At 35.2% G+C, this 25,544-nt stretch overlaps 1 protein-coding gene across 1 annotated transcript in view; it reads left to right on the forward strand.

Annotated features, from left to right (window-relative positions):
* Positions 1-25,544, forward strand: part of Hr39 (Nuclear hormone receptor FTZ-F1 beta) — a 76,873-nt gene that overhangs the window by 28,028 nt on the left and 23,301 nt on the right. The window contains exons 2-12 of the mRNA XM_088227471.1: positions 9,208-10,191; positions 12,181-12,299; positions 13,035-13,228; positions 14,167-14,320; positions 15,914-15,958; positions 16,003-16,084; positions 17,860-18,013; positions 18,262-18,406; positions 19,433-19,578; positions 20,431-20,642; positions 24,626-24,765. Coding sequence (XP_088083597.1) covers positions 10,077-10,191; positions 12,181-12,299; positions 13,035-13,228; positions 14,167-14,320; positions 15,914-15,958; positions 16,003-16,084; positions 17,860-18,013; positions 18,262-18,406; positions 19,433-19,578; positions 20,431-20,642; positions 24,626-24,765 — 1,506 coding nt within the window. The 5' untranslated portion in view covers positions 9,208-10,076. The remainder of the gene's footprint in view (positions 1-9,207; positions 10,192-12,180; positions 12,300-13,034; positions 13,229-14,166; positions 14,321-15,913; positions 15,959-16,002; positions 16,085-17,859; positions 18,014-18,261; positions 18,407-19,432; positions 19,579-20,430; positions 20,643-24,625; positions 24,766-25,544) is intronic.

The following is a 25,544-nucleotide window of genomic DNA, read 5'->3' on the forward strand; positions in this document are numbered from 1 at the left end:
CATAGTTGTAGATTACGGATGGGAATACCATCCTTATTAGAGTGATAGAATAAATATTGGGCCTTACTTATTAGATTTCCTTATACCAGGTTTACACTAAGAAATAACTACACCCGTTTTTACTATTTATAACCGATATAAAAAAAGCTTACTTATAAAAATATTTATTACCTGGAATAACAATTCGAGGTTATTTCATGCTTAATTTTTAACAGTCAACACTGATATGTGCGCGTGCGCAGTAACTTTTATAGAAAAAAAAAACAAACATCAGAGTAAAATCGACGCTACTGTCACTGTAAAGCTAGGTTTTCCTAAGACGCGGTGCCCGTATTTTAACGGCCGTAGTGAGCGGTAATGCGGTGGACAGTCGTCGTAACGGTGACTAAAGTGTAGTTTCCTATGAAAACGGTGTTATCAACACCATTTAACACTGTTTCCCTAGGAAACCACTCTCTAGTCGACGTTACGACGGCTGTCCACCGCATCACCGTTCACTACGGCCGTTAAGATGCGGGCACCGCTGTCCTAGGAAACCCTAGCTTAATGGAGAACATGGAGAAAAGCGGTAGAAAAAGAAATCACTGCAGAAGAATTATTTCATGCCATTGAATGCTGATCGTGCTATTTCTATTCTGTTCAGTAGACTCAAATCAGTGTTTGATTTCTAATATTATAAGTTTTAACGCCTGGTGTATTTGTTGTTGTTTATCTACTTGTTTATTTTTAAAACAATCTTAAAAGTCAGTATTATTTTTTTGAATGCGGAAATTATCCTGTCCGGGATGAATTTTCATGGACTTTTTCAACTAGAATCTTTTATTTATTCATAAATTAGCCTCATTCATTGTAAACAAAGAACTAAAACTTAAAAAACATTGTAATAAACATGGACATAATTCAAGAATATCGAAACAATACCAAATACAACATTCCTAAACTAGAGAAGGACAATCGAGACTAATAAATCAGGGACTGAAATTATACAATAATCTAGCAGACAAAACTAAACAAAAGACTCGCACAAACTTTTCGAAAGGCGTAAAAAATTATTATTTTATTTATTTTTATTTTCTTTTATTCGGGAAACATAGAGTACAACTCAGGGGCGAACCGTGTATAGAAGCGATTATGCGCAGCTTACCATTATATTTGTTTTATCATTTCCACCGTTTGTATTTTTATCCTAATATAAATATAAATTTTAATAAAGCGCGCCCAGCGCCTGCGGTGAGCCAAGAAACTAGCCGATTTTTCCAGCTTATTTTTTCATACAAATAAGTATACTATATTTTGAATGTCTTAACCCAGTGCAGGTTTTTTCTCCTAGATTAAACTTGCAGATTACACAAATTATTTGAAGATTCTTGATTTGGAAAACAGTATTTCAAACATTGTTTCTTAAGGACTATTTTTCTTTGAGATGGTACTTTTGACATAAGACCATAATTACTTTCATGCGTCATATTGCAGGACATATAGCGCTCTACGCGAGCGTTTTTAGCACTATTAATTACTAGAACAATGCGGCCAGTTGACATTTCAATTGAATACTTAATATCGACTGAATTCGTAGTGATATTTTTTATTAATTTTTTAATAAACTATATATTAAAGTAATTTTTTTTATTTATTTTTATTTATTTACAATTTTAAAAAACCCGTTAGGGTTACATTAGAAATTAAATATTGTCTAGTCATTTTATGTCTCGTCTAGTCTAGTTAGTTCAGTCATAATGTGCTTTTTCAGATTGATTTTAAATTTGTGGATAATTAATGGATAATATATCACGAAGTTACATCGTTTGAGTTGATTTCATGGATAAGAGTTGTTGTATCACACAGAACCACAGAAAAATATCAATTTATAGTATATATTACTTACATTATATTATGTACCTCCTATGTAGGTACAAATATATGATATTTTTTTATAGCTTACCTGTCAATAATATCACCATTCGCCACTGGTATAACTACATAGTTTTATAGTACAAAAAATTAGACTTATCTCTAATGGAGCAGGGAAGTTTCCATATTTTATTACATGATAAGATTATTAAATAACAACTTTTATTTTTCAAGTTCAATAATATTATAAGGGGAAATGAAAGTAGCTTAAAAATTAAAATCAAAGTAAAAAAAGTTATGTTAACCTTCGGCCTTGTAGTGTAATGGTCAGCGCGTTTGCCTACCATGCAAGAGATCTCGGGTTCGATTCCCGGCATGGTTGATATGAAGTATTTATTTACGAGTAAAAAGGTGTTTTTACGTTAGAATATTTCATTGTCCCTGGACTGGTACCTGAAGCGTAAGACTGATCATCTTAACTTCACGTGACAAAAAATGATCAAGATGCGCTGCAATTGGTGTACCAATACCGTGCCCTATGCACCATTAGGTGTGGAAAGGGAATAATAATGATGATGGAATAAAAATTATATATTTTCAAATGTAATAAATAAATCATTTTTTAATTATTTTTTAAAATGTTATCAATAACAAATAAAAATACAATATTACAACTAAATATAATTTTTTTACATTTATCAAATACATATATTTACATTAACGTTTCCCATTACGCAAAAGAAAAAAACAATTCTTGTGTACATAATGGGGAGTGGCGTCTTACAATAGTTTTTTTTAATTTCAATTAATAATATATCTAGGATAATATAAATAAATTACAAAAAAGATATAAACGATGTTTTCAGTCAGTGTTACATAAAGAAAAATTATAGATGTAATTTTTCACTTCTTTCTTAAATATATTGTATTCCTGACTGTATTTTTTATTATCTTTGTTCATTTCATTAAAGAAAAAGATTCCTCTGTAAGTATAATGATGTTGTGCAGTAGTTGTTTTTAATTTAGGAATTAAGATATTACCACCTGTTCTAGGTCGCGTACTTACGTTTTGTGACCTAGAAATATTACTATTTATTTTATCTTTATGTATTTGAAGCAAACAATTCTTTTTACGTAGCAATTTTATATCTAAAATTTAGCTTTAGTTAGTGAAATATTTTAGTTGAAACCTTTTTTTATAGAAATGTATTCTCTTTTTTTTAAGAAGATAATTCTGGTTGTAATATTCAATTTCTAACAATATCTTTTGTAGGTTTTTGTTACCTTTATACTGGTACCGGTAAGGACCGGTATGAAGGTAAAAAACCGGTCGAAAAAAAAATTGGATAAAAGCAATGTTGTTTTATCATATTTTTTTATGTCTATTCACCCTTTTTTGTTGTGCCGTGTGTATTTTGACGATACATGTGAAATAGGTCATAAAATGTGGCCATTACTGTTAGGGGACCGCTCCATCTTGAATAGGCTCATAACCTTAGAGCAGAGGTTCCCAAACTTTTTTGTATCGTAGACTCCTTGCCATGTTTTTCGGTTTTTGGTAGACCCCCTACTTCTACTTACCTGATATTGATTTTTCATAAATTTCTAACTGTAGTAAAGTTTAGTGGTAAAAACTTAAAGTTAAAACAAATGTTAAGTTTTATACATTTATTAATTGAATTTAAATTAAAACTGCTTAAAATAAAATTTTGTATCTGTTATATAAAATAAACTAAGCAATAAGTAAATGTTTTTAGTGGGAAGGATGAACCTGATGCTTTAATAATAAATCATCAACATTTGGCGTCAATTTTGTCAGGTTTAATCTTAAATCTCCTCGGCCAATGATGTGCAGTCTGTTTCTTTTTTCGTTAGGAGATTGGTAACAGCGCTGAACCCCCTTTCCACTAGGTATGACGATGGAAAGGAAATTAAAAATTTGCTCGCTATATTCCATAATACAGGATAAGTAACGGGTATGTTTTTTTGCAGCCAGAAGTACTTCTGTACTATCAGTGTATGTTGAGATCCACTATCGTGGACCCCCACTTTCATTTCATGGACCCCTAAATTTTTTTTTCGCTGACGTAGACCCCTTGCAGGTTGTCATAGACCCCTGGGGGTCGATATAGACCACTTTGGGAATCACTGCCTTAGAGTATCATACTCTAAGCTCAGAACAGCCAGGTTCGCAAACACTGATAAAAATTAGTATTATCATATTGAGTGCGCATTGCACGCCTTCATTTTGTCATTCTGTCAACAGATTTACATATAAAAACATATATCTACAGTTGAAGTGTAGGTTAAGATGTACTCAAACATTTAATATCGCGTACCAATATTTTCTCTTTGTTCTTTTTATTTTCTTTGTTAGGGATGCCAGTCCGAGACATTAAGGATTGTCTCCATTTTCAAAAGAAAACGAGCAAACCGTCATCCTGTTTTTTCCGTAAAATTATTTAATATATTACAACAGAGATGAAGAACATTTTATAGAAGTCTAGTCATTTACAGGGCTTATGTCATTGGCTGGTTTAAGTGGCCACTTTACATATTGTGTATTATTTACCATTCTGTATGTTTAAACATTCATATTCCTTCAATTCTTCAATTTTTCACAATACTCTCCCAACTTTTGCGAATAATCTTTTGACAATAAATCTCAATTAATAAGTACACACGTACAACTTATTTTTCATTGTATTGTATACTGTATAAGAAATAAAAAAATAAAAAAACAACAAATGTAATTCTATCTTTACATTTGTTGTTTTTTAATAAAATAAATATTTTCGTTCATAAGACGCAAATATTTAATTTTGAGGGCCATTTTCAACGAGTTGTAAATAACTCACTATCAGAAAATGGGAATAAAGTTGTGGTAGAGGGGGATTTAAACCACGGACCTTTGAGCCGTGAGTCCGAGACACCAGCCACGGGACCACAGCCCGATTCAAAGGTGTTTTTACACTAGAACATTTCATAGTCCCTGGACTGGTGCCTGAAGCGTGAGACTGATCAACTTGCCTTCATGTAACAAAGATGATCAATATACACAGCGATTGGTGTACCAATACAGTGCCCTATGCACCATTAGGTACGGAAAGGGAATGATGATGTTATTTTTATGGTTGGTAAATGTATTTTCGTGACCGTCCAAATTGCTCTTATTTGAGTGAATAATGATACACATTTTAGTCAAATTCATTATATTTTTTACTGGAGCTCAATCACAGATGGCTATCGACATGCTAAAAAACGTGCTAAGTATTTGAGCGATCACCACGAACAATCATGAACACGCTGAAGTTATCGCGGTCGCGTTGCAAAACGAAATTCAACTTCGGTCAGTTCAAGAGGATTGGTTGAATCTCGCACACGCCTTCTTTCAATTTTTCTCGAGTGCCGTATTGCATTTAGCCGGCGGTCGGCAAGCCAAATGTTAAGAAAAGCAGTCGCCATAGTAATTGTTTGTAACTTGAAAACGAAATAACAAACCGGCACGAGATTACACGCGTGTTGACTTTTTTGATTTGACGTTTGACCACGGACTACGGATACGGAACTTATCTATGGCGTTTTGCAACGCGACCGCGATAACTTCAGCGTGTTCATGATTGTTCGTGGTGATCGCTCAAATACTTAGCACGTTTTTTAGCATGTCGATAGCCATCTGTGATTGAGCTCCTGGGCTGGTATTCCGAACGCGTTTTCAGCGCGCTATAATGCGTATTTAGTACGTAAAAACGCGCTATACCGCGCTATAATTTCGTTTGGAATACCAGCCCTGAAGTTACAAAAAGACGTGTTATCAAGAGAATTCATGAGAAATTAATCACGTTCGCGTTTTTTTAAGCAAATATTATAAAATCGCACATCAAATGCAACAAATCCACGTCTCTTGCGTGTCAAATGACAACTGACTGAGCCAAAGGATGATGTTCGTGGTTCGAATCCCACTCTACCTTAACTTGATTACCATTTTCTAATAGTGAGTTATTTACAACTCTATTTAAATTTATTTCAACAGAGAGGGAAAAAGTTTTCGAGAAGGGAATATGGAAGTCTAGGCATTTACAGGGCTTATGACCTGTCATTGGCTGGTTTAAGTGGCCACTTTACACACTGTGTAACATTCACCATTCTGCCCATGTTTGAACATCCACATTTCCTCAACTCTTCCATCTGTTGACTTTTGTGAAGTAAAAGAGCTGAAACCTTTATCACGTGGGTGAGATTCATCCGGCTGAACCAAATCACCTACTAGGCAACGCCTGGAAACAATTTTCCAATTTTTATACTTCTTCTTTTACCAGGTAGTAATTCAACAATGTTTGATTATGTTCAAATGCTTGCAGACTGGCTCAGCCAGTCTCAGCCAGTCTGCAAGCATTTGGACATAATCAAACATTGTTATTTACAACTCGTTGAAAATGGCCCTTAAAATTAAATATTTGGGTAAATCATAAGAACGCAAATATTTATTTTAAAAAAATAAATAAATTGTGTTTCATGTCAATTATGGCGGGAATCGAACCCGAGACGTCTTGCATGATAGGCAAATACGCTGACCACTGCACTACGAGGCCGACTAATTTATAAAAATAGCACTACTTTGAAAATATATTACGTGTTTATATCCTGTTTTGAGGTTAGAAAACAGAAATTTCCTTGTAGTTTAAGCGTTGCTACTCGTAAACTGCAAAAAATATAAATGTTGGGACTATGGGTTAGGTAATAATTTGTTTTTAAATTAATTATAAGATGTTATATCGTAGTCAACAACTGCGATGGATTCGTGTTTTTTTTTTGCTTTAAAAACAAATCGGTTAAACCCGTGCACTGGATTTAAATGAACTACAAGTACTAATTTAAATCTATTTTATTTACTTAAGTAAATATTCTGCGCGAAACGCAGGCCCGTGTTTGTCCTCCCTGGCGACCTTGCCTAGGCCGCGGACGGACGCGCTGGAAACTCATCCTCCGGTGACGTCATCGGCCAGACCGCCGCGCCGGAATAGATAGCCGCCAGGGGTTGAGCGCATCCGGCCCGCGGCGTTAGAGCGTGTCATCTTTCTCGAAACGATGATTTCGGTATAAAAAATATCGGGATTTGTATTCAATTAATCTTCCATCTTTCAAATATAATAGGAAAAATATTTTTTGAACATAAATATTTGTAAATATCATATTAGACGTAATTTCATTGTAAAACAGCTTAATAAATGAAACCGAATACAAATCAATGCTAGATTTTATTTTTTTAAATTTAATTTCTCGGTAAATTTTAATTTGTCATCATAATTTCTTTATCCGCACCTAATGGTGCATAGGGCAGTGCATGGGTAAACCAACCCCAGCATATCTCGATAATTTTTGTTACATGAAGGTGTGGTTAGTCCAGGGGCTATGAAATATACCAGTGTAAAAACACCTTTTAAAAACATCTTTTATTTAACTTCAAGATATACAAGTACATAAAATATTATAATTTGCTTCTCCTATTTGGTCTCCATTCTACAGGACTCATATTGACCATATCGAGTCTGTCCAACACCGTTTTCTAAGAAAAGTGGCATGGTTGCTCGGATTACAAAGGGGTAATTATTCCTTTTTTGAAATAGAGCAATCTCTTAATCTGTCTTCATTGGAGAGACGTAGAACTGAGATGGATTTTTTATGCATTTTCAAAATACTTAATGCTTTAAGTGATGTCCCATCTCTGTTGCAATCCATTTCTTTTCATGTTCCCAACCGTGTCACCAGAAGTCAAAATCTGCTATTTATTAAATCTTCTAAGAGCAACTTTGGTTTTTATGCCCCAATGTCCAGAATGTGTAGATTAGTCAATTCATCACACGACTTGGAATTCTTTGGGATAGATCTTCCGGCTTTTCATAGATCTCTTCGCGACTAAACAGTGTGGGATGAAGTTGGATTGGCATGGTTTAGCTCGAAGTCTTATGTATTTCGTTTTTATGAATATATTGTAAACCATTAATGTTTTGCCCTTGTTTGTCTTTGCTCAATAGTTTTATGTTCTTTTTGTTCAGTTTCTTGCATTTATGTTTCTTCATGTAACTGTTGTAATTGGCTTAGGCCGTATATATAATAAATAAATAATAAAATAATATCTACAAATTGTGTGTTTATTTTAAATATGTATCTTCGTTTAATTACCTAATACAATAAAATAAATAAATAAATGTGCGCAAATAATGTTGTATTGTTAATCATTAGCAGCATATTTTTTCTCAGAACTGCATAATGTGTTATTCTTTTTTATCTTTCAATGTTATCTGTGAAATTTACCAAATTAGTACCCAGCATTAGTATCTCACCGGCCTTCAAACTTCTCAAAGTTATCCACCAACATTTTAACACAATAAATGCACATACGAAGCACTTACTTATCTGATATTTTATTTTTATGTTAATTTATCTCTGTTTTTTTACTTTACATTTTTTATCAGACCTTTAATTGAACGTAGTTATGCAGAAAGCAGCCAGTCCACAATTTCGGAAAAATTAGATATTGATGTTATCGGGTGCAGTAAGGTCTATTCTTTGTTCTGCTAAAAACAGCCAGACCGCTTTCATATAAAAAACTGTATTAATCACCTCCGGAAAAAGGTGCCATTTACAAAAACGGCATTTCTCAATTTGCAGAAAACACCCACAAAACTAGAAAAATCTTATAGTACTTTAAAAATATTTTAAACAATAAGATTCTTGTTTGTAATATATAAAAAAAATAAATTATTCATTGTTTATTGTTTGTTAAAGTCAAAAACATTCAAACTATTGTGTAGAATTTTATAATTCACTCTTTTCACAAAATGGCTATTATCTCAGTTTCACTTTTCTATGGCTGGCTGCTTTCTGTATAACTACATTCAATTGCTCTCCCAATCTACGGTATCTATACGATTTTTTGTTATTATTTTATCAGCATCTTATCTGGACAGCCAAGGAGGATGGCCCAATTATCAGTCCAATTTAAGATTTTAAATTATAATCTCTATAAATCTGCCTATATCTCTATAAAATGCATTCCGGAGTGGTATTTAAAAATATATTAGGGGTACAATCATCGTTCATTCTGTGGACATGGCCCGACCATTGTAATCTCTTTTTTGTAAATGTATTTTACAATGTTGGGTTCGCCATACAGTGACACAAAATGATAGATCATAAGCCCTGTAAATGCCTATACTTCCATATTCCCTCCTCAAAAATGTTTTCACTCTCTGTTTCGACAATCTTAGATCTGAATAATTCCCTAGGGAGGTAATCCAGCCTGTCTACAAACATTTGGACGTACTCAAAATATTGATATTTTTTTCTTTTCAGTGTGGCCAAAATGCACGGCGTCTGGGCGGGACCACCGAAGGATACATCTGCAGGACCACGCCGGAGGGGGGAGGGCACCTCGTCAGCCAACCACCGCCAGCAGGGCAGCGCAGACGCCGGGGGGGCGCAGTGTCTCGCGACATTTTTACCCCCGGCCGCCGACTTCCCCCCCTGCCCGCTGGCCGACCCCGGCAACACCGCGCTGCGCGACAGCTGATTCCCGGCGGGAGCATTCGAATTTCGTTCCGAACGCGGCCACCTCTTCAGCCGTAACTCGGAAAAAATCGTTTCGACACCTTGCACGGATTGATAATAAAATCGGTCATAATAATAAATAATCAAATCGCCAACTATATACGACTCGTATTGTGTGCTAATTTTTACCGAGATGCTAATGACTGAAATATATTTTCGAAATATTTATATCATATTGAGAATGGGTGGTGTTTAAGCTGTGTCAATTTCCTATTCGCTAAAAATAACAACATACCAGTGAACCTACGCACAATTGTGTAAATCAACTGTTCTATTTTGTATTTTTATACCAGAAAAGCGTATGATATAATTTTAACAAAAAGACAATCGTATAATATTAATGTTATAAAAATAATAACAGAAACCGTACTGCCATCAAATAAATCAAATAATAATAATAATAATTAATATATTTTGAGACGTCTTTTTGAGTGTATATGTAAATAAATAAATAGAATATTAGTGTATGTGGAACTTTCGACACTATACTGTATATCATATAATGTATAATGGATATTGTGTGATTCCAAGTATCGGTTAGTTGTACAATGTATATCGGCACCTTCTTCAAGTGGCGGAGGAAAGTCTAGGCACCGCGTCGTCTCATTGCAGATATGGCGAGTACGGCAGCCGGATCTCCCCTCAGCGAGCTCGGAGTGAAGGTAGAACCGACTGCCAGGAACGTGTCTGTGACCTCCATCAACATGTCCGACTCACAACTGACTAACGGTAAGCATTCATTTAACTTAGAATGCATACTAAATTTTAGTACACGCCCTGTTGATACTGCCATCATAGCCGATACTGCTGATAGTCTGCAGCGACTTGTCGGCAAGGTAAATAATGCAGGAAAGGAATCTTGACTTGAAATAAACAGTCTAAAAACCAAAATAATGATGGTCGGCAAACGGAGAAACATTAACATCTGTCTCACTATAGATCATAGTGGGATACGTCAGGTTGCTCGTTTTATCATTTATTCAAACTTTGCAAAATTCTATGATCAAATTGCTACTACATAAAGATGTATACCACCAGAGACACAATAATCCAATATCATTGGTGTATAAATCTGTAAATAAATTATCTGTTAGGGCTTTACTTTGGTACAACTTAATTTGTCAGCATGCGTCGCACTCCTAGTATAAACACAAGTTGGTGCTTGATTACAACACCAGGAGCTCAATCACAGATGGCTATCGACATGCTAAAAAACGTGCTAAGTATTTGAGCAATCACCACGAACAATCATGAACACGCTGAAGTTAAAGCGGTCGCGTTGCAAAACGCCATAGATAAGTTCCTGTGCGAGATTCAACCAATCCTCTTGAACTGACCGAAGTTGAATTTCGTTTTGCAACGCGACCGCTTTAACTTCAGCGTGTTCATGATTGTTCGTGGTGATCGCTCAAATACTTAGCACGTTTTTTAGCATGTCGATAGCCATCTGTGATTGAGCTCCAGGTTTACTAGTATGGCTGTACTAGGGCTAGCTGTTCCCAGATATTGCAATAAATATGGCAAAAGGACACTGCAATACAGTATACCTAAAATATTTAACATGTTACCAAACAATATTAAAAATACTGAGTTAAATACAAGAGTGAGACGTATGCTCAAATTATGGTTAATAGAAAAAAGTTTTTTGTATTAGTGATAGTTTTTAATTTTTGACAATGTAATGTGTAATGTTTTTCAAGTAAAATTATTATTAATTTAGGTTAAGTATGAATAATCCAAGGAATTTATAAGAACCTGCTGGCGAGTTGTATGTATGCAACTCAGCAGGACTTTAATTTAAGACTCTTTTGTAAATATTTTTGAAAAATAAAAAAAACAAGGATGCCAGTTAAATGACGAGTAGAATCCGGATTCCGAGATAAAGACTAGAATTGAGATGGCGAGATCAACCTTCTACAAAATGATTTCAGTAATAAATAAATAAATAAAATGCAGAAACTCTTATGCGATCGAGATCCGAGTTGTTTTTTTTTTAAGAAAGAGAATTAAAAAGAGTTTTTATATGTCAGTAGGTTTTCCTTTTTTTAAAAATATTTATTATATTTGTATACCATACTGTACTTTCGAAGACGGCAGACAAACCTAGGTGCTTTTTAGAGTTTTTGGATTGTCCTAACTCCTACAAAAAACAATGAGGAACTTCAGCCCTATAGGAAATTGGATACGAAAAATGTTTTCTTGCCGTGGTAAAAATTGGAGCATTAAATTGCACTGCAAAATTTCTTGAAAATGTACAAAAACAACATATTTTAATAAAAACTAACGACGTCACTGATTCATATGAATCAACCAATGATCGGAGAGCTGTGAAAGATATACAGTTTGCTCACCGTAAACAGACCAATCGGCTGAACGGACAGGGAACAAGTGGAAGAGAACCTCTGACGTCGCACGCGGAGTTATTTCAGAAATACATTTATAATTTTTCTGTAATTTATGTTATCCTAAAAATATTAATAATTAAAAATGAAATAAACAAACTATTCTTAGACATCACTCCCCATATTATGTACTCAAGAATTGTATTTTTTCTTTTACGTAATGGGAAACGTCAATGTAAACATATATATTTTAGTTGTAATATTGTATACTTGATCTATATGAACTCTCTCATTAAAGCCTATGTATGTCAGTGTTGCTGTATGGACTGGAGGGTTGGACTCTCACTTATTAATATGTTTTGCCTGTAATTTTCAGGTCAGTTCTCGTACAGCTCCCAGGGAGTGAGAATCAATGTCTCCCAGGAGAGAACCCTGGACGAGGACTCCAACGATGCTGAAGTCTCCAGTATAGACTTCAACCAGCATCATTATCAGGTACGTTCTCTCGACCGATCCACTCGGTGCTGACACTCGGAATACTGAAAATCAACATCATCGACCGGGAACAGGGTGGACGGCGCACTATCTTGGCAAATAATGTCTGTTGCAGGGGGCAAAATTACCCGTTTACAATAGATTCCTGGTGCCGACCCTTATGTATGGGAGTGAAATGTGGAATTCGAACAACAAGGATGCTATGGGCTGTGGGCAGCCTTTAATGACAGGTCATAAGCCCTGTAAATGCCCAGACCTCCATGTCCCTTCTCAAAAATGTTTTCCCTTTCTGTTGTAACAAATTTAGAAAAAAGGTCCTTTTGATATCTGCTTTAATGTAACAAAAAACATTGGCTGCTTTAAGTGGCTATTTCACACATTGCGTAACATTTACCATTCTGCCTATGTTTTAACATCTATATTCTTTCAATTCTTCCATCTGCTGATATATGTGAACTCAAAGAGCTGAAACCTTTATTGATGCGGGTGAGATTCTGACTGAATTATGACCTGGAAATTATTTTCAAATCTTTATACTTCTTGGACCGGCTGATTTTATCAACATTTTGAAATGAGATCAAATTACAGATATTTGACTCATTTGTTTCTGTATTTTTTTTGTAAAAGCCGCTATGGCATTGAAATAGAAAAATAAAATGGCAGAACTGTTAGTTTCTTAAATAACATGATAATAATAACAACATCACGTCTAATTCAATTACGATTTATTTCCAGGTGAACATGAGAACGAAAAAGAAACGGCCGTCGTCCAGTTCCATGACCCCGTCCAACGAGGTGCTCCGAGAGCCCTCGCCCAAAGACAACAACAGGGAGCGCCCCATGTCCTGGGAGGGGGAACTCTCAGACTCCGAGATGCTGGTCGACTCTGCGAGCAACGACAGGCAGCATGAGAACACTTACTCGCAAAGGTATGCAAAGATATCTAGCCACTGGGAAAGTACAAAAATGGACTACACAAACATATTAATTTATTAAATGTTAGCAAATAATTGCATTGCTAATTAACTGTCAACATAAGTTGTGTCCGTTTTTTACAAATGAAAAGAAAGACCCATAGGACACAAGAAGTTAAAGATTTGCTCTAGCGACATTAAGCTGATAGGTGCACATCTCATGCACTGGGTTTTGAATGTATACAATATACATACATAGAGAAAATAAGGTAAAAAAAACCACACGAGGTTTGATAAAAAATTACTTGGAATATGTCGAGTCCACAGTCTCAAGCTGGAGAAAACCAGATTAAATCTTAATCCACGGAAACATTTGCCAAACAATACGGTTGTTGATGGTTGGAATAAGCTGCCACAAGATCTGGTCTCGACGTGTAATCTCAATAAGTTAATAAATGAACTAGATTTGTTTTTGGAAAGGTTGAAGTGCGTCAATAACGAACTTTTGTTCAAATTTATATAAGCATAATATGCTGATGTTATTAGCTTTAAGCTGCTCGCTTAAAATTTAAAAAAAATATATATGAATGTCTAATTTAAATATGTAATTCTAAGAGCCCTTTTTTTTTCCTAGATTGTTACACATATTTATAATTAATCTGTCAATTTTCGGCCATTTTGGACACCTAGTTCATTTTTGACAGACAAACTAAGACTCATTTTGGTAAAATTGGCAAATTTTCAAGATTATTCCATAGTGAAAATGACAGTCGCCCACTCACACGCCTCGCAGCTCGTTTGCGACTTTTGATTGCATCGATGTACTCACCAGCCACCGTATCCGCTGGACTCAACCCCCTGTATTTTTTTTCCGTTTAAATAAAAGGGAAAAAAATATGGGTGTTTGAATGAACATTGTATTAAAAGGCTGATGGTAAATTTTCAATTTCCAGTCCTCGGGAAGGAGGGACCTGCGAGGGCACGCTCGGCCCGTCCAGCCGCCAGAGTTCCGTGTCCTTCCAAAGCCTGCATGACCAGGACGCCCTTAACCTGAAGTTCCACCGCCCCACTCTACAGCAGCACCAAAGAAGCCACAGCATGAACAGGGTACAAAAAAACGACCAAACATTTGTTAAAATATTACAGCGGAGTTAGAGAACATTTTAGACCTTTTGATCGGTCGTTGGCTGGTTTAAGTGACCACTTTACTCACTGTGCAATATTCTGGTAATGATAGTTTATTTATTGTAAATGCAGTTATAGTCCTTAAAATATAGCTTGATTAAAATGACAGCTGCCAAACTAATGTCAATAGTGATGGGAAATTACTAATCACTGATCATGCATGTACCGATCAAATCGATTTTATCAGTTTTTTCATGCAAACATGAGACTTTGTTTCCGAAAATTGATATAAAAACGCAAAAACAAGCCTATTATAGTGTGTTTAAGACAATTATTTACTAAAAAATAAGACATTTTATACTTTTGCATTCAAACTTTTTTTCTGAAAATTGATATAAAAATGCAAAAACAAGCCTATCGTGTAACAAGTGTGTTTAAGACAATTATTTACCAAAAAATAAGACATTTTTACTTTTTTCAGGAACAACATCAAATGAATTATTTTTTTATTCGATCAATTTACATTGATCAATTTGTCTCATCTCTAACGTTTTTGCAAAATGATGTCACCTTGTAAGAACGTCGTTAATAATTAGGTTTATTTTAGTTTTTTTTGTTTTTTTTAAAGCTGATTTTATATATTTATATGTCGAGCATTGTATTAAAAAAATTAATTAACATACCAGATACTAATGATTTTGCGTGTGTCAATATAAATCATTCCTTAGACATTACTACAAAGTTAGGTCGTCACTTTTGCTGACAACTGTCATTCTAATCAAGTGATATTTTAAGGACTATAGTCGGTAGAATTCCATTTTATGTATTGATAAGGGATGTGGAGATAAGACAATGGCCACGTCAACTCTTAACTGCGCTCGACTATTTGAGGCATTAGGTTCTCGCGGTCCTGCACATCCACGGCTGACAGTTCGTCAGCAGTTCACATCTGAACTACGGGACGCGCGGACCTGACAGAGAGATTTTGTGGACTTTCATAGTTTTATAAAAACACTATCACGAATAAGACGAAACGCGTCACATTATGTCTTCCGTGCGCGGGATAAAGAGCTTAAGTCAAAAAAGTCTATTTTTCATCAGAACCAATCAAAGTTTTGAGTGTGTCTTAAAATCGAGAAAACAGCTGCCAAATCATAAGGATTAAAATGTTTCAAGTATTTTTTGTTTTAACAAAAACTTAACATTTTGGGTTCTTAAAATTTTGCATTTAATTTTTGACCATCAGCGTGTGACGTCTCAAGTTCTCTTCCCCTTCTTCTCGGTCACCGTTATACCGATATGTCAGTTGACTTACCGTAAACCGGAAATTCATCACAACTCTCTTATAATCGGTTGATTCATAAGAACTAGTGATGTCATTCAAGGTAGTTTGTTTTTATTATGAATATCAAGTGGAGAAAATTCCTCGCAGTAGTGGTTGGCGCGTTCGCCTACCACGCTCCGGGTTCTGGGCTCGACTCCCGAAAGGCTCGACATGAAATATTTATTTATAAGGAGGTTCTCGCTGAAATATTTAACTGTCCCTGGACTGACCTTACCTTCCATCGGGTGCAGATGTCGGTGCTGTCCAATGAGCTGGTGGACACGCCCCCGGGGCCGGTGAGCAGGCAATCAAGAACATCCCCGTGAACATCATTCCCCAGTCCATGTCCAACAAGATGGCCGCCGACGCGCACGCTTTCGCCACCAAACGGGAGCAGCTGGGTCAGCACACTGTCGTCCCGGGTAAGCCACTTTTAAATCATATTGTCTTTTCAATTCTGAACTATCCTAAATGCCAATTTTTCCAGCTGCCTTTTTTACAGAATATAATTATCTTTCTTTCTGAATAATCTTAAATGCCAAATATGCCATACTTTTTAGGTTTTTCAATAATTTCCTTTTATTCTAAAAGCCGAAATCATTAATCTAAACCTGAGGTCTCCAAACTCAATGAGGATGTGAGCTACTTTCAGAAATTGAACTTGTCTGGTGAGCTACCTATACAAATTCCCTCTTTATAGTTTTTTATCGTCGGCTCTTATCGTACCATACATTATATTAGTTTAAATATATTAGAACATCAGATTAACAATAAGATGTGTACTTTAAATATTCATTTATGAACAAAATAGTAAGTGAAAATAGGTGTGAAAAAATAATTAGTGAAAAGAATGGCTTTGGAAAAGAAACTTTTCTCCACAATTTTTTCGATTCTCGGTGAATACCTTGTCACTCCCATCTGAATGCAATTATCAAAAAGTAAATCTGTGAGTCTGTTTCTATATTAACTCTAAACCACCTTCATAGTGGAAAACGTTGATTCACATAAGAAGGTAGAACAAAACAATGCCTTCATTTTGAGCGCATTTCTAACTAAAATTGGATACTTTTCTTTTAGGACGAAAGGCCATACAGATTCTTTAGTTGAGGCAACACTCTTAAGCGACAAATCAATTCCATTTCTGATGAAGGGCCATCTTGAAAATTTTCATAACAAACATTGCGAAACAATAAGGACGTACAGTGCTATCCCTTTCTTGTTTACTTCCTGTTTCTCACCTAAGCGGTGATTCAAATGAGCGAGAGAGAGACAAAATGTATGACGCAGTTCGCATCAATCGTAATACATCGCTGACCACTTCAGTATCTTATTTTGTCTGTACGCACAAATTGTTATGCCAAAAAAAAATATTACAGCGGCAACCTTTTAAGCATTTTGTTGAAATTTAGTACATTTTTTATTTATTTTCGGAGTTCAATAATGTAATTTACCAGGATAATTTAATATCCGACGCGAGCCACCGAAAAAGCCTCGGCGAGCTACGCGTGGCGATCACTGATCTAAACTATCCTAAACCCCTAGGATATTCTTGAAAATCATTTGTAGTAATAATAATAATATTTGGCTGATTTATATAGCGCCAATTTTTGTAAAAAAATCACCTCAAGGGCGCTTTACAATTGTATATCTAAACTTACATTCTAACTAAACTTAAGTGATACATTATATTTCCAGATTTAAAATTGGGGGAAAGATAATCTAAAGAAGTGAGATTTTAGTTGGGATCTGAACTGACTGGGACTGTCGATGATTCGTAAGTTTGAAAGCAGTCGGTTCCAGGCAGAGGGGCCGGCAACGGCAAAAGCGCGATTTCCGAATCTAGTATTTTGAGAGCGTCGGATTTTGACAAGTTTTCCTCTGCCTAAATCAAATGCTGACATAAGAGCTGATTTTCTTTGACATGTATTTTCCCTAATACAAAGGTCCGATAGGTATCTTGGAGCCATTTCATAAAGGTATTTAAATGCTGTCCAGCAAAGCTTGTATTTTAATCTCTCCGGACTTTTTAACCAGCGCAAATCTCTAAGATGTTGTGAGATGTGAGAATATAATATTTTTTTACTCCCGTAATAAGCCTTGCTGCTAAATTGAAAACAGATTGAAGTAATTAAAAAAAATATTTTTCAAAACTAACATCATCTCAACCAACCACATAAAGTTAATTGTTTCGTTGTAGATATCAAGGCGGAGATCCCCCCGCTAACGGACAAGCTCCTCAGCGGCTACTCCCTCCACAGTACGCCCAGCAACTCCCCGCTCCTCAACCGCCACCACAAGATCGTCTCCAATTCCAGCACTGACTCGGCCGTACACTCTGCCTACACACACAGGTGAATACATTTTCAATTGAAACATATCGCAACCCCAGAAGGACACTGCCGTAGCTCTAAATGTGGCTGTTTTGAGTTACAGATGCAGTTCAACCACACTGTTTTCATCAATTGAGTAAATATTGAGAAGATGCTATAGTATTTTCCTAGGTTTTAACACATTTTATGCTGGCTTCACTACAACGTAACAGGTTATTTCAGCATGCAAAAATCAACCTACACCTATTCAACCTCTGTTTGTTTTTCAGTGTATACAGCAGTCCTTCGGCTAGCCCCGGGGCTACGCGGCACGCCCCCTACACCCCCTCCCTATCTAGGAACAACAGCGACGCCTCCCACTCCTCTTGCTACTCCTACAGCTCCGAGTTCAGCCCCACGCACTCACCAGTACAGGCAAGTTCTAAAATATATTGAAATCCTCATTTTTTTCCAAACTTACATTCAACACGTATTAATTTTATATTTGAAGCGCTAAATTTGTGGTTATTCATTATAATAAAATAAATAAAAACAAATTTGTTTAAAAAATATAAAAAAATCAAATAAACAATATTTCCTTTAGTCCACTCCTATCTAGTTTTAATGATCGTATCCATTTCACATTACACTTCCTTACAAGACAAAAATACTTTATTTTTTAACTCTATACGCAGCATAATATTTAATAAACATTGATTAACTAAAATAGGATAGAATTCATTAGTTAAGTATACCTTGATAATGAAGCTTGTGTAGCTTTGAAACCGGTCAGTAAAAAAAGTATACCTTGATAATGAAGCTTGTGTAGCTTTGAAACCGGTCAGTAAAAAAAATAACAAATAAGTGCTCAAAAACAAAGTTGTTTTTATTTTATTATTTTTTAGACATTTTTATTTTATTAGATTTAACACATTCGAGGACACTTTTTTCTCAGGGGATCCACTCAACGGGCACTTTTCTCACATCGGATACACTTAACGGACACCTTTTTCTCATGGCATACACTCAGCGGACACTTTTTTCTCTCGAGATCCACTCGGCGGACACCTTTCTCGGATGGGACCCTCTTAGTGGACACTTTTTTCTCATAGGATCCACTTAGCGGACATTTTTTTCTCATAGAATCCACTTTATAACTTTTTTTTGGCATATTTCATTTCCAATTGGACCGTAGTTGATGGTTTGAAGTAAATCTTATTTGAGTAACACACTGGGAGACTTTTGTTGCTGACCGTTTTTTATCATCAATAAATGCAATGCATTTTGATTATCTGTTAGAAACAGTCCGGGAACAATGAAATATTGCAATTCAAGCAACTTTTATGAAATATATTTACATCTGTCCTGCCACGAATAAAATTTAAAATAAATTACATTAAAAAGCCACTACCAATGCCACGAGCCAACCTGATTCACCATTAGTATACTCGGAATTTATAGGGCCGGCACCTGCCTTCGCACGCCGTGCTGTTCCGCTCGGAACACAGCGGCGTGGTACGGCAAGGGGCGGCGCTGGAGGGGAGCGTGGGCGCCGACAGCGGCAGCCCTGACCACCAGGGAGTCAGCAGGCAGCAACTCATCAACAGGTAAATACTTCAGTAATTGAACGAGATCTTCAGCCAAAACCGACTGAATTTCGGCTTCTTCTTCTTAACAAAAGTCGTACATGTTTTTGGTATTAAATAATTCAAATTACAGGAAAATCTTTTACGAGCATTCTGCTGGGATCTTCTTGTAACCGCATGTCCAGAAATGTGTGAAAATTGTCTGATATCCAGAAACTTATAAGATACTCAATAATTACTGTGACGGCCCCCTGCATGAGATGTATCACTTAAATCCCAACATAAATTTACGGGGTCATAACTGGAAGCTCTATCGTCCCCAATTCCACCTCAATCCCAAGAAAAACTTCCTTTCCCAAGTCCAGTTGTCCATTCCATTTTGGTCAACCAGTTTGGATGCTTTTTTGAAGGAAGAAGAACGCAGACAAATAGTAGTACACGAGATATAGGCGCATCAGCAAAGGCTGCCTGCCTATAACCAATAATAATAGTAATAATCCAGTACCTATCAATTAACACAGATGTACATAAAGAATCGGGAAAAAACGTTTTTGGATTATACTGATTACAGAATTGACCACAATTGAATGAAATAATTCTCAACCTCGTGGTGTAATGGTCAGCGCGTCTGCCTACCATGCAAGAGGTCTCGGGTTTGATTCCCGACATGGTTGGTACGAAATATTTATTTAAAAGGGTGTTTTCATAGTACCTGGACTGGCACCTGAAGCGTAAGACTGATCATCCTACCTTCATGTAACTAAGTGCCCTATGCACCATTATGTGCGGAAGGGTATGAAAATAATATTTTACAAATTTCTTATATTTTTTAATCAACCAATTTTGTATGATAATTTGCAATCTCTCGTTCAGTCCCTGCCCCATCTGCGGAGACAAGATCTCGGGCTTCCACTACGGCATCTTCTCGTGCGAGTCGTGCAAGGGCTTCTTCAAGCGCACCGTGCAGAACCGCAAGAACTACGTCTGCCTCCGGGGGGCCAACTGTCCCGTCACCGTTGCCACGCGCAAGAAGTGCCCCGCCTGCCGCTTTGACAAGTGTCTCCACCGAGGCATGAAACTCGAAGGTAAACATTGCGTCCTATTTTGATACAATTTTCAAGTAAACACAATCCGAGTGATGTTCCAATGTCCTTTTTTATTTATTTATTTAATAGCATAATTATACATTTTTACAATTTAAAAAAAATTTCACTTGTTATATTTTTACTAAAACTAAAATCCCACCAAGCCACTTTTTGTAGCTTGTTGGTGAAGATTATATTTATACTGACTTAATAATATTATTTACATTTATAAAAACAATGAATAACAGATAAAAATTAACAGCCGGAAAGATCAGAATAAACATGTTTATACAAATAATAATATATAAATTTATTTTTTAAATACAAGAAAATATATGAAAAATTAAAATATTTACACCTAAGCTACTATTCATATATAAACTCTTGACCAAGTAGCCACTCTCTTATTTTGCTCTTGTTACAATGTGAGTTAAATTTAAGTTCTTTTGGTAAAAAATTATAAATTCTAGGTACTAAATATTTGAGAGTTCTATTTCCATATTTATTACATACTTTTGGTACTACCAAGCCATCATTAGATGTGAAGCGTGTATTATGGTTATGTTTGTTGTTAGTTTTTCATTACACCATTATACGTTTTGGTTTTTTTTAACACAAAAGTCATATTTATATTTTACTAAATTGTGTCACGCAATGAGGAATTCCACTATTTTCTAATTTATTTATTTTTCTATTAGCGTACTATTTAACTAAGCAAAAAAAAAATGTGCGTTATTTACAAAGATATGATTTTTCAAAGTTACATTTATCAAATACCGCACCAAATGACTGTAATCAGTGTGTCACCTTTCAGTAGTGACGTCATGAAACGGTTGGCGTTCTTACTTTCACTGACCGCAGTAAGTTGTATTTCTCCAGCCAATAACAATACTGACAAGAATCTATGGAATATTGCTTTGATTACTTCATTTAGTTGATCGTAATTTGCTCATTTCTATGTTATGGTTGTTTTTACGAACGTTTCGATTTAGAAAAACCTAGAAAGTTGACATAATCTCTGGTTGAAATGTCAACAAAGTATTTCTATACTCTATATACTCTCTATTTCTATACTGTATACTCTTTATTTTCTATGGTCAAAACGTTCCTTACAAGGTGCGGGGGCTTTAAAGCGGAAACCGGAAATACTACACGTAGATATAAGGAGTGACGTCATTATTTACGATTTCAAAATGAATACTATTTTTAACATTTTTTATTTATTTTTGCGTGCGTTTTTGAGATATTTCATCCTACATCAAAAATTTTTAATATTTACGTGTATACGAAAACATTTTAAAAATTTAATTCCGGGTTGGGCTGGAATTCCTCATTGACACATGTTCAGGAAGATAAAGTTTTTACATCAATAAATTACTATGCAGAAAGATTAAAAATGTGACAATAAAAATATTATCCAATGTTATAAACATAATGTGAAAACAAGATGGTTTAAACGTTCCTCGATTTTACGTTTTCCTGCTTTTTACACTGAAATATTTAGGTCCCATTTTTTCCATACATTCTCATTCAAATATTCCTTCTAATTAATGTTTTTTTACGTTTTTCATAACCCCCGTTTTACGCTGAAAATTTTTCAAAACTCATTCGATCTGTCAAAAGACAATGAACTTTAGTACCTACATAAAAATTTTTAAACATGTTTTTTTTTAATTTAACAAAAAATAACAAATTTATTTATTTATTTATTTTTGGATAATTTATATAGCGCCGTTTTCGTGAAAATCACCTCAAGGGCGCTGTTCAATAAATAAATATCCCAGCACGTCTTGCAGCTACAGAGCGCATGGACGGTTAGGATTCTTGTTTCTCGTCTCCAGTTATGATATATAGGAGCTAGATTACACGTCTTGCAGCTACAGAGCGCATGGACAGTAAGAAATCTAGCCCCTATTTACATTTCTATTTTTGTATTTGACAATGGAGTTTAGAGTTTTAGTGATATTTTAAAAAATGAAATAAAAAACAAATTTATAAAAATAGAAGTTAGATAACAACAAGTCTTGCTGCTACTGAGCGCATGGACGGTTGGAATTCTAGACCTCATTTACCAAATTTGGATATTTGATAGTTGATAACATTTACCTATTGAAGCTAGATTACTAGTCGTCTTGCAGCTACAAAGTGTATGGACGAGTGAAATTCTGCCAACTTAAAATTATCAATAAATTTACAAAAACAAACATTGAGCATAATAGTAAATTTGTAAAGTGTTCGTGCTAAAAAGTAAACAATAAAAAACCAAACAGATAAAGCACTTCAACACTATGGATTGCATAACAGATAAAAATATCTGAAGGGTAGTTTTCATAGATGTTCGGTAGTCACTAGTCACTGTCGCAGTATCGCACAAGTGCAAACACATGTTTTTGCTAAATTCCTAGAAGATGGTCCGGTCCACGTGTAGCTGCCGGAGGGGGGAAAGAAGCCTATTGTTTATTGTAGTATTGCTTAAAAAAATAAAAAATATTTTTAATTAAATAATTGGTAAATATGAATAATCCCCAATGATGACAGTTCTTCCAATTTTTCTGCAGTATATTTAGTATAGTTTAGTACAATAATTATATTTTCATGTAATTTCATTTTTTCCATACATTTTTCGTTTCCTCACTTAAGAGTTTTCCTCAGTTTTACTATATTTTTTATTGCTTCCTTGAAAAACGTAAAACAGGGGTTTTACTGTATCACAAAAGTGCGAAACAGTTTTCCCACGATTTATTTGATAGTTGAAATTCTGTGTAGTAAAATAAGTGATGCATTATAAATAAAATTTCCCAACATTTAGGGGAAAAGTCATTATATGTATTTTATGCTAGTTGAAAAAAAAATATTTTCCTGTTTTTAAATTTAAATACCTACGTCAAATTATTCAAGCATGTTTTTTTTTTATTCCATAAAAAGAAGCATATTTATTGAAAAAATACAAAATATTTTTAGTAAAATCTTTAAAAATCGGTAAGAAAGATAGGTGAGAAGTAAAAAAGAATGCTTAATTTTCTTTCAAAAAAATAAAAATTACAATGAAAAACATAAATATATAATATATCAACCACGAGCAACATTATTTGAAAATAAGTAGGCGGTAAGGTGGGATGTCAAAAAGAATCGATTTGAAATGAATTCTTTAAATTTGTATCATTGCCTCGCTTCATCTATGGTTAGTTTGGTTTGCTTTTCGTTTTGGTTTTTGAAGTCGGATTTTGGATTTGTAAACAGAATGACGATGCTACATCACCACAGACTAACGGATCATTGTATTTCTTTCATTGCTATAGTTGGAATACCAATCTACTTTTATTCCCTATAAAATATATATTTCTATCGGGGAGAGTCTTATTGATAAACGACTCAACTTATTAATTACCTAAATAATTTCTCTCTACTACCACATGAGCGAAGCCGCAGGTAAAAGATCATTTGTATATATTTGCAAAATTTCTTTTAACAAGTAGGGTGTAGGGTCCATAGTCCATAATCGATGACAAGTAGACTAATGACTGACGATGCAATGTCATCATTTTCTATCGAATCCAATACATTCGTATAATGCAACTCTTATAGTATTGCACGTTAAACCGGGAGCATTGTTCTGCAATACATTCACATCGTCCCTACCATGAAGAAATGAACTACAAAAAAACGTTGTCTATAAAGAGACCACAGGACGCAACGCCAGTCAGTCAGCTCGACAAAGTCACTCCGTTCCAGCATGTAGTTCAAGTGCAGTCTCTTTAACCCATCATCGCTGTTACGCTCGCGCTACACAACCGGTGCTGTATCTTATTCGCCATGTAATAAATACGCATCAAACAGCAATCTCGTGTCTTCTCTGTCAATCTCTAACTGGGGTAGGAACTCCAACCAACTCTCAACAACTTAAATCCTACCAACGTAAATGATTGAAAAAATATTCTAAGCATTGTTGAATGGTAATAAAATAATTCTATGTCTTTCTCCAGCTATACGAGAAGACAGAACGCGCGGAGGGAGATCCACATACCAGTGTTCCTACAGCCTTAGTGGGGCGGCCTCCACTTCCTCCCTGCTGGGCGCCGGCCTGCCCTCGGGCACCCTGCGTCACGCGACAAGCCTCACATCGGTAAGTCATTTCCGCGCTTAAAAAATATTTCGTACTGTAAAGATAGCTCGAAAAAGAACTTGGAGCAAGAAGCGAATTCAAACGCTCCATTATACCTCTGTGAGAAACTTGACTTTGTTCACAATCTCAAAGCACCCTCTCGAATCCCATCCATAATTTCTCCTACATTTCAAGCTTATATACACCGTATTTCAGGGCCAGACTGCGAAACTTCAGAGGAACATTCCTCGTGGTGAACTATAAAAAAAAACCCACAGACTGATTTTAAGGCAAAAAATTTACCATGTCACTTTTATTTACATCTGTGATACGGCAAACTTCCGTCGTCATTACCAAAGTTCTTTTGAAACGACACAAATTTTTACCGGACACGGAGCTATGAGAAGTTACCTATATAGGTTTAAATTAAGGAATGATGACTATTGTCCATTTCTTCACAGAGTATCAAACATCTGTTATTTCAGTGCCCATTTTTTAGTTTACAACGCCATAATCTTGAAGCATAATGCAGGAAAGATGGAATATCCTTAACAGACATCCACACTGTAGTTAAAAGTAGTTATCACGTGGCATTAAAAAAAATTTTTTTTTACAATAAACATAAAAATAAAACAGAGTATTAAAAAAATAAAGCATAATTACATATCAATGAAATACATATTAATAGAAAAATAATAAACAAAAAAATCCCACAAAGGCATGGCCATCGTGGGTATACAAGAAAATGTTCATGAATTTTTGCTCCTATAATAAATAATGGACAGTTATAATATTTTTGT

This window comes from Micrasema longulum, unplaced genomic scaffold (assembly GCF_059751315.1).
Source record: "Micrasema longulum isolate JH-2025_06_02 unplaced genomic scaffold, ASM5975131v1 h1tg000044l, whole genome shotgun sequence".
In the NCBI taxonomy this organism is placed as follows: Eukaryota; Metazoa; Arthropoda; class Insecta; order Trichoptera; family Brachycentridae; genus Micrasema; species Micrasema longulum.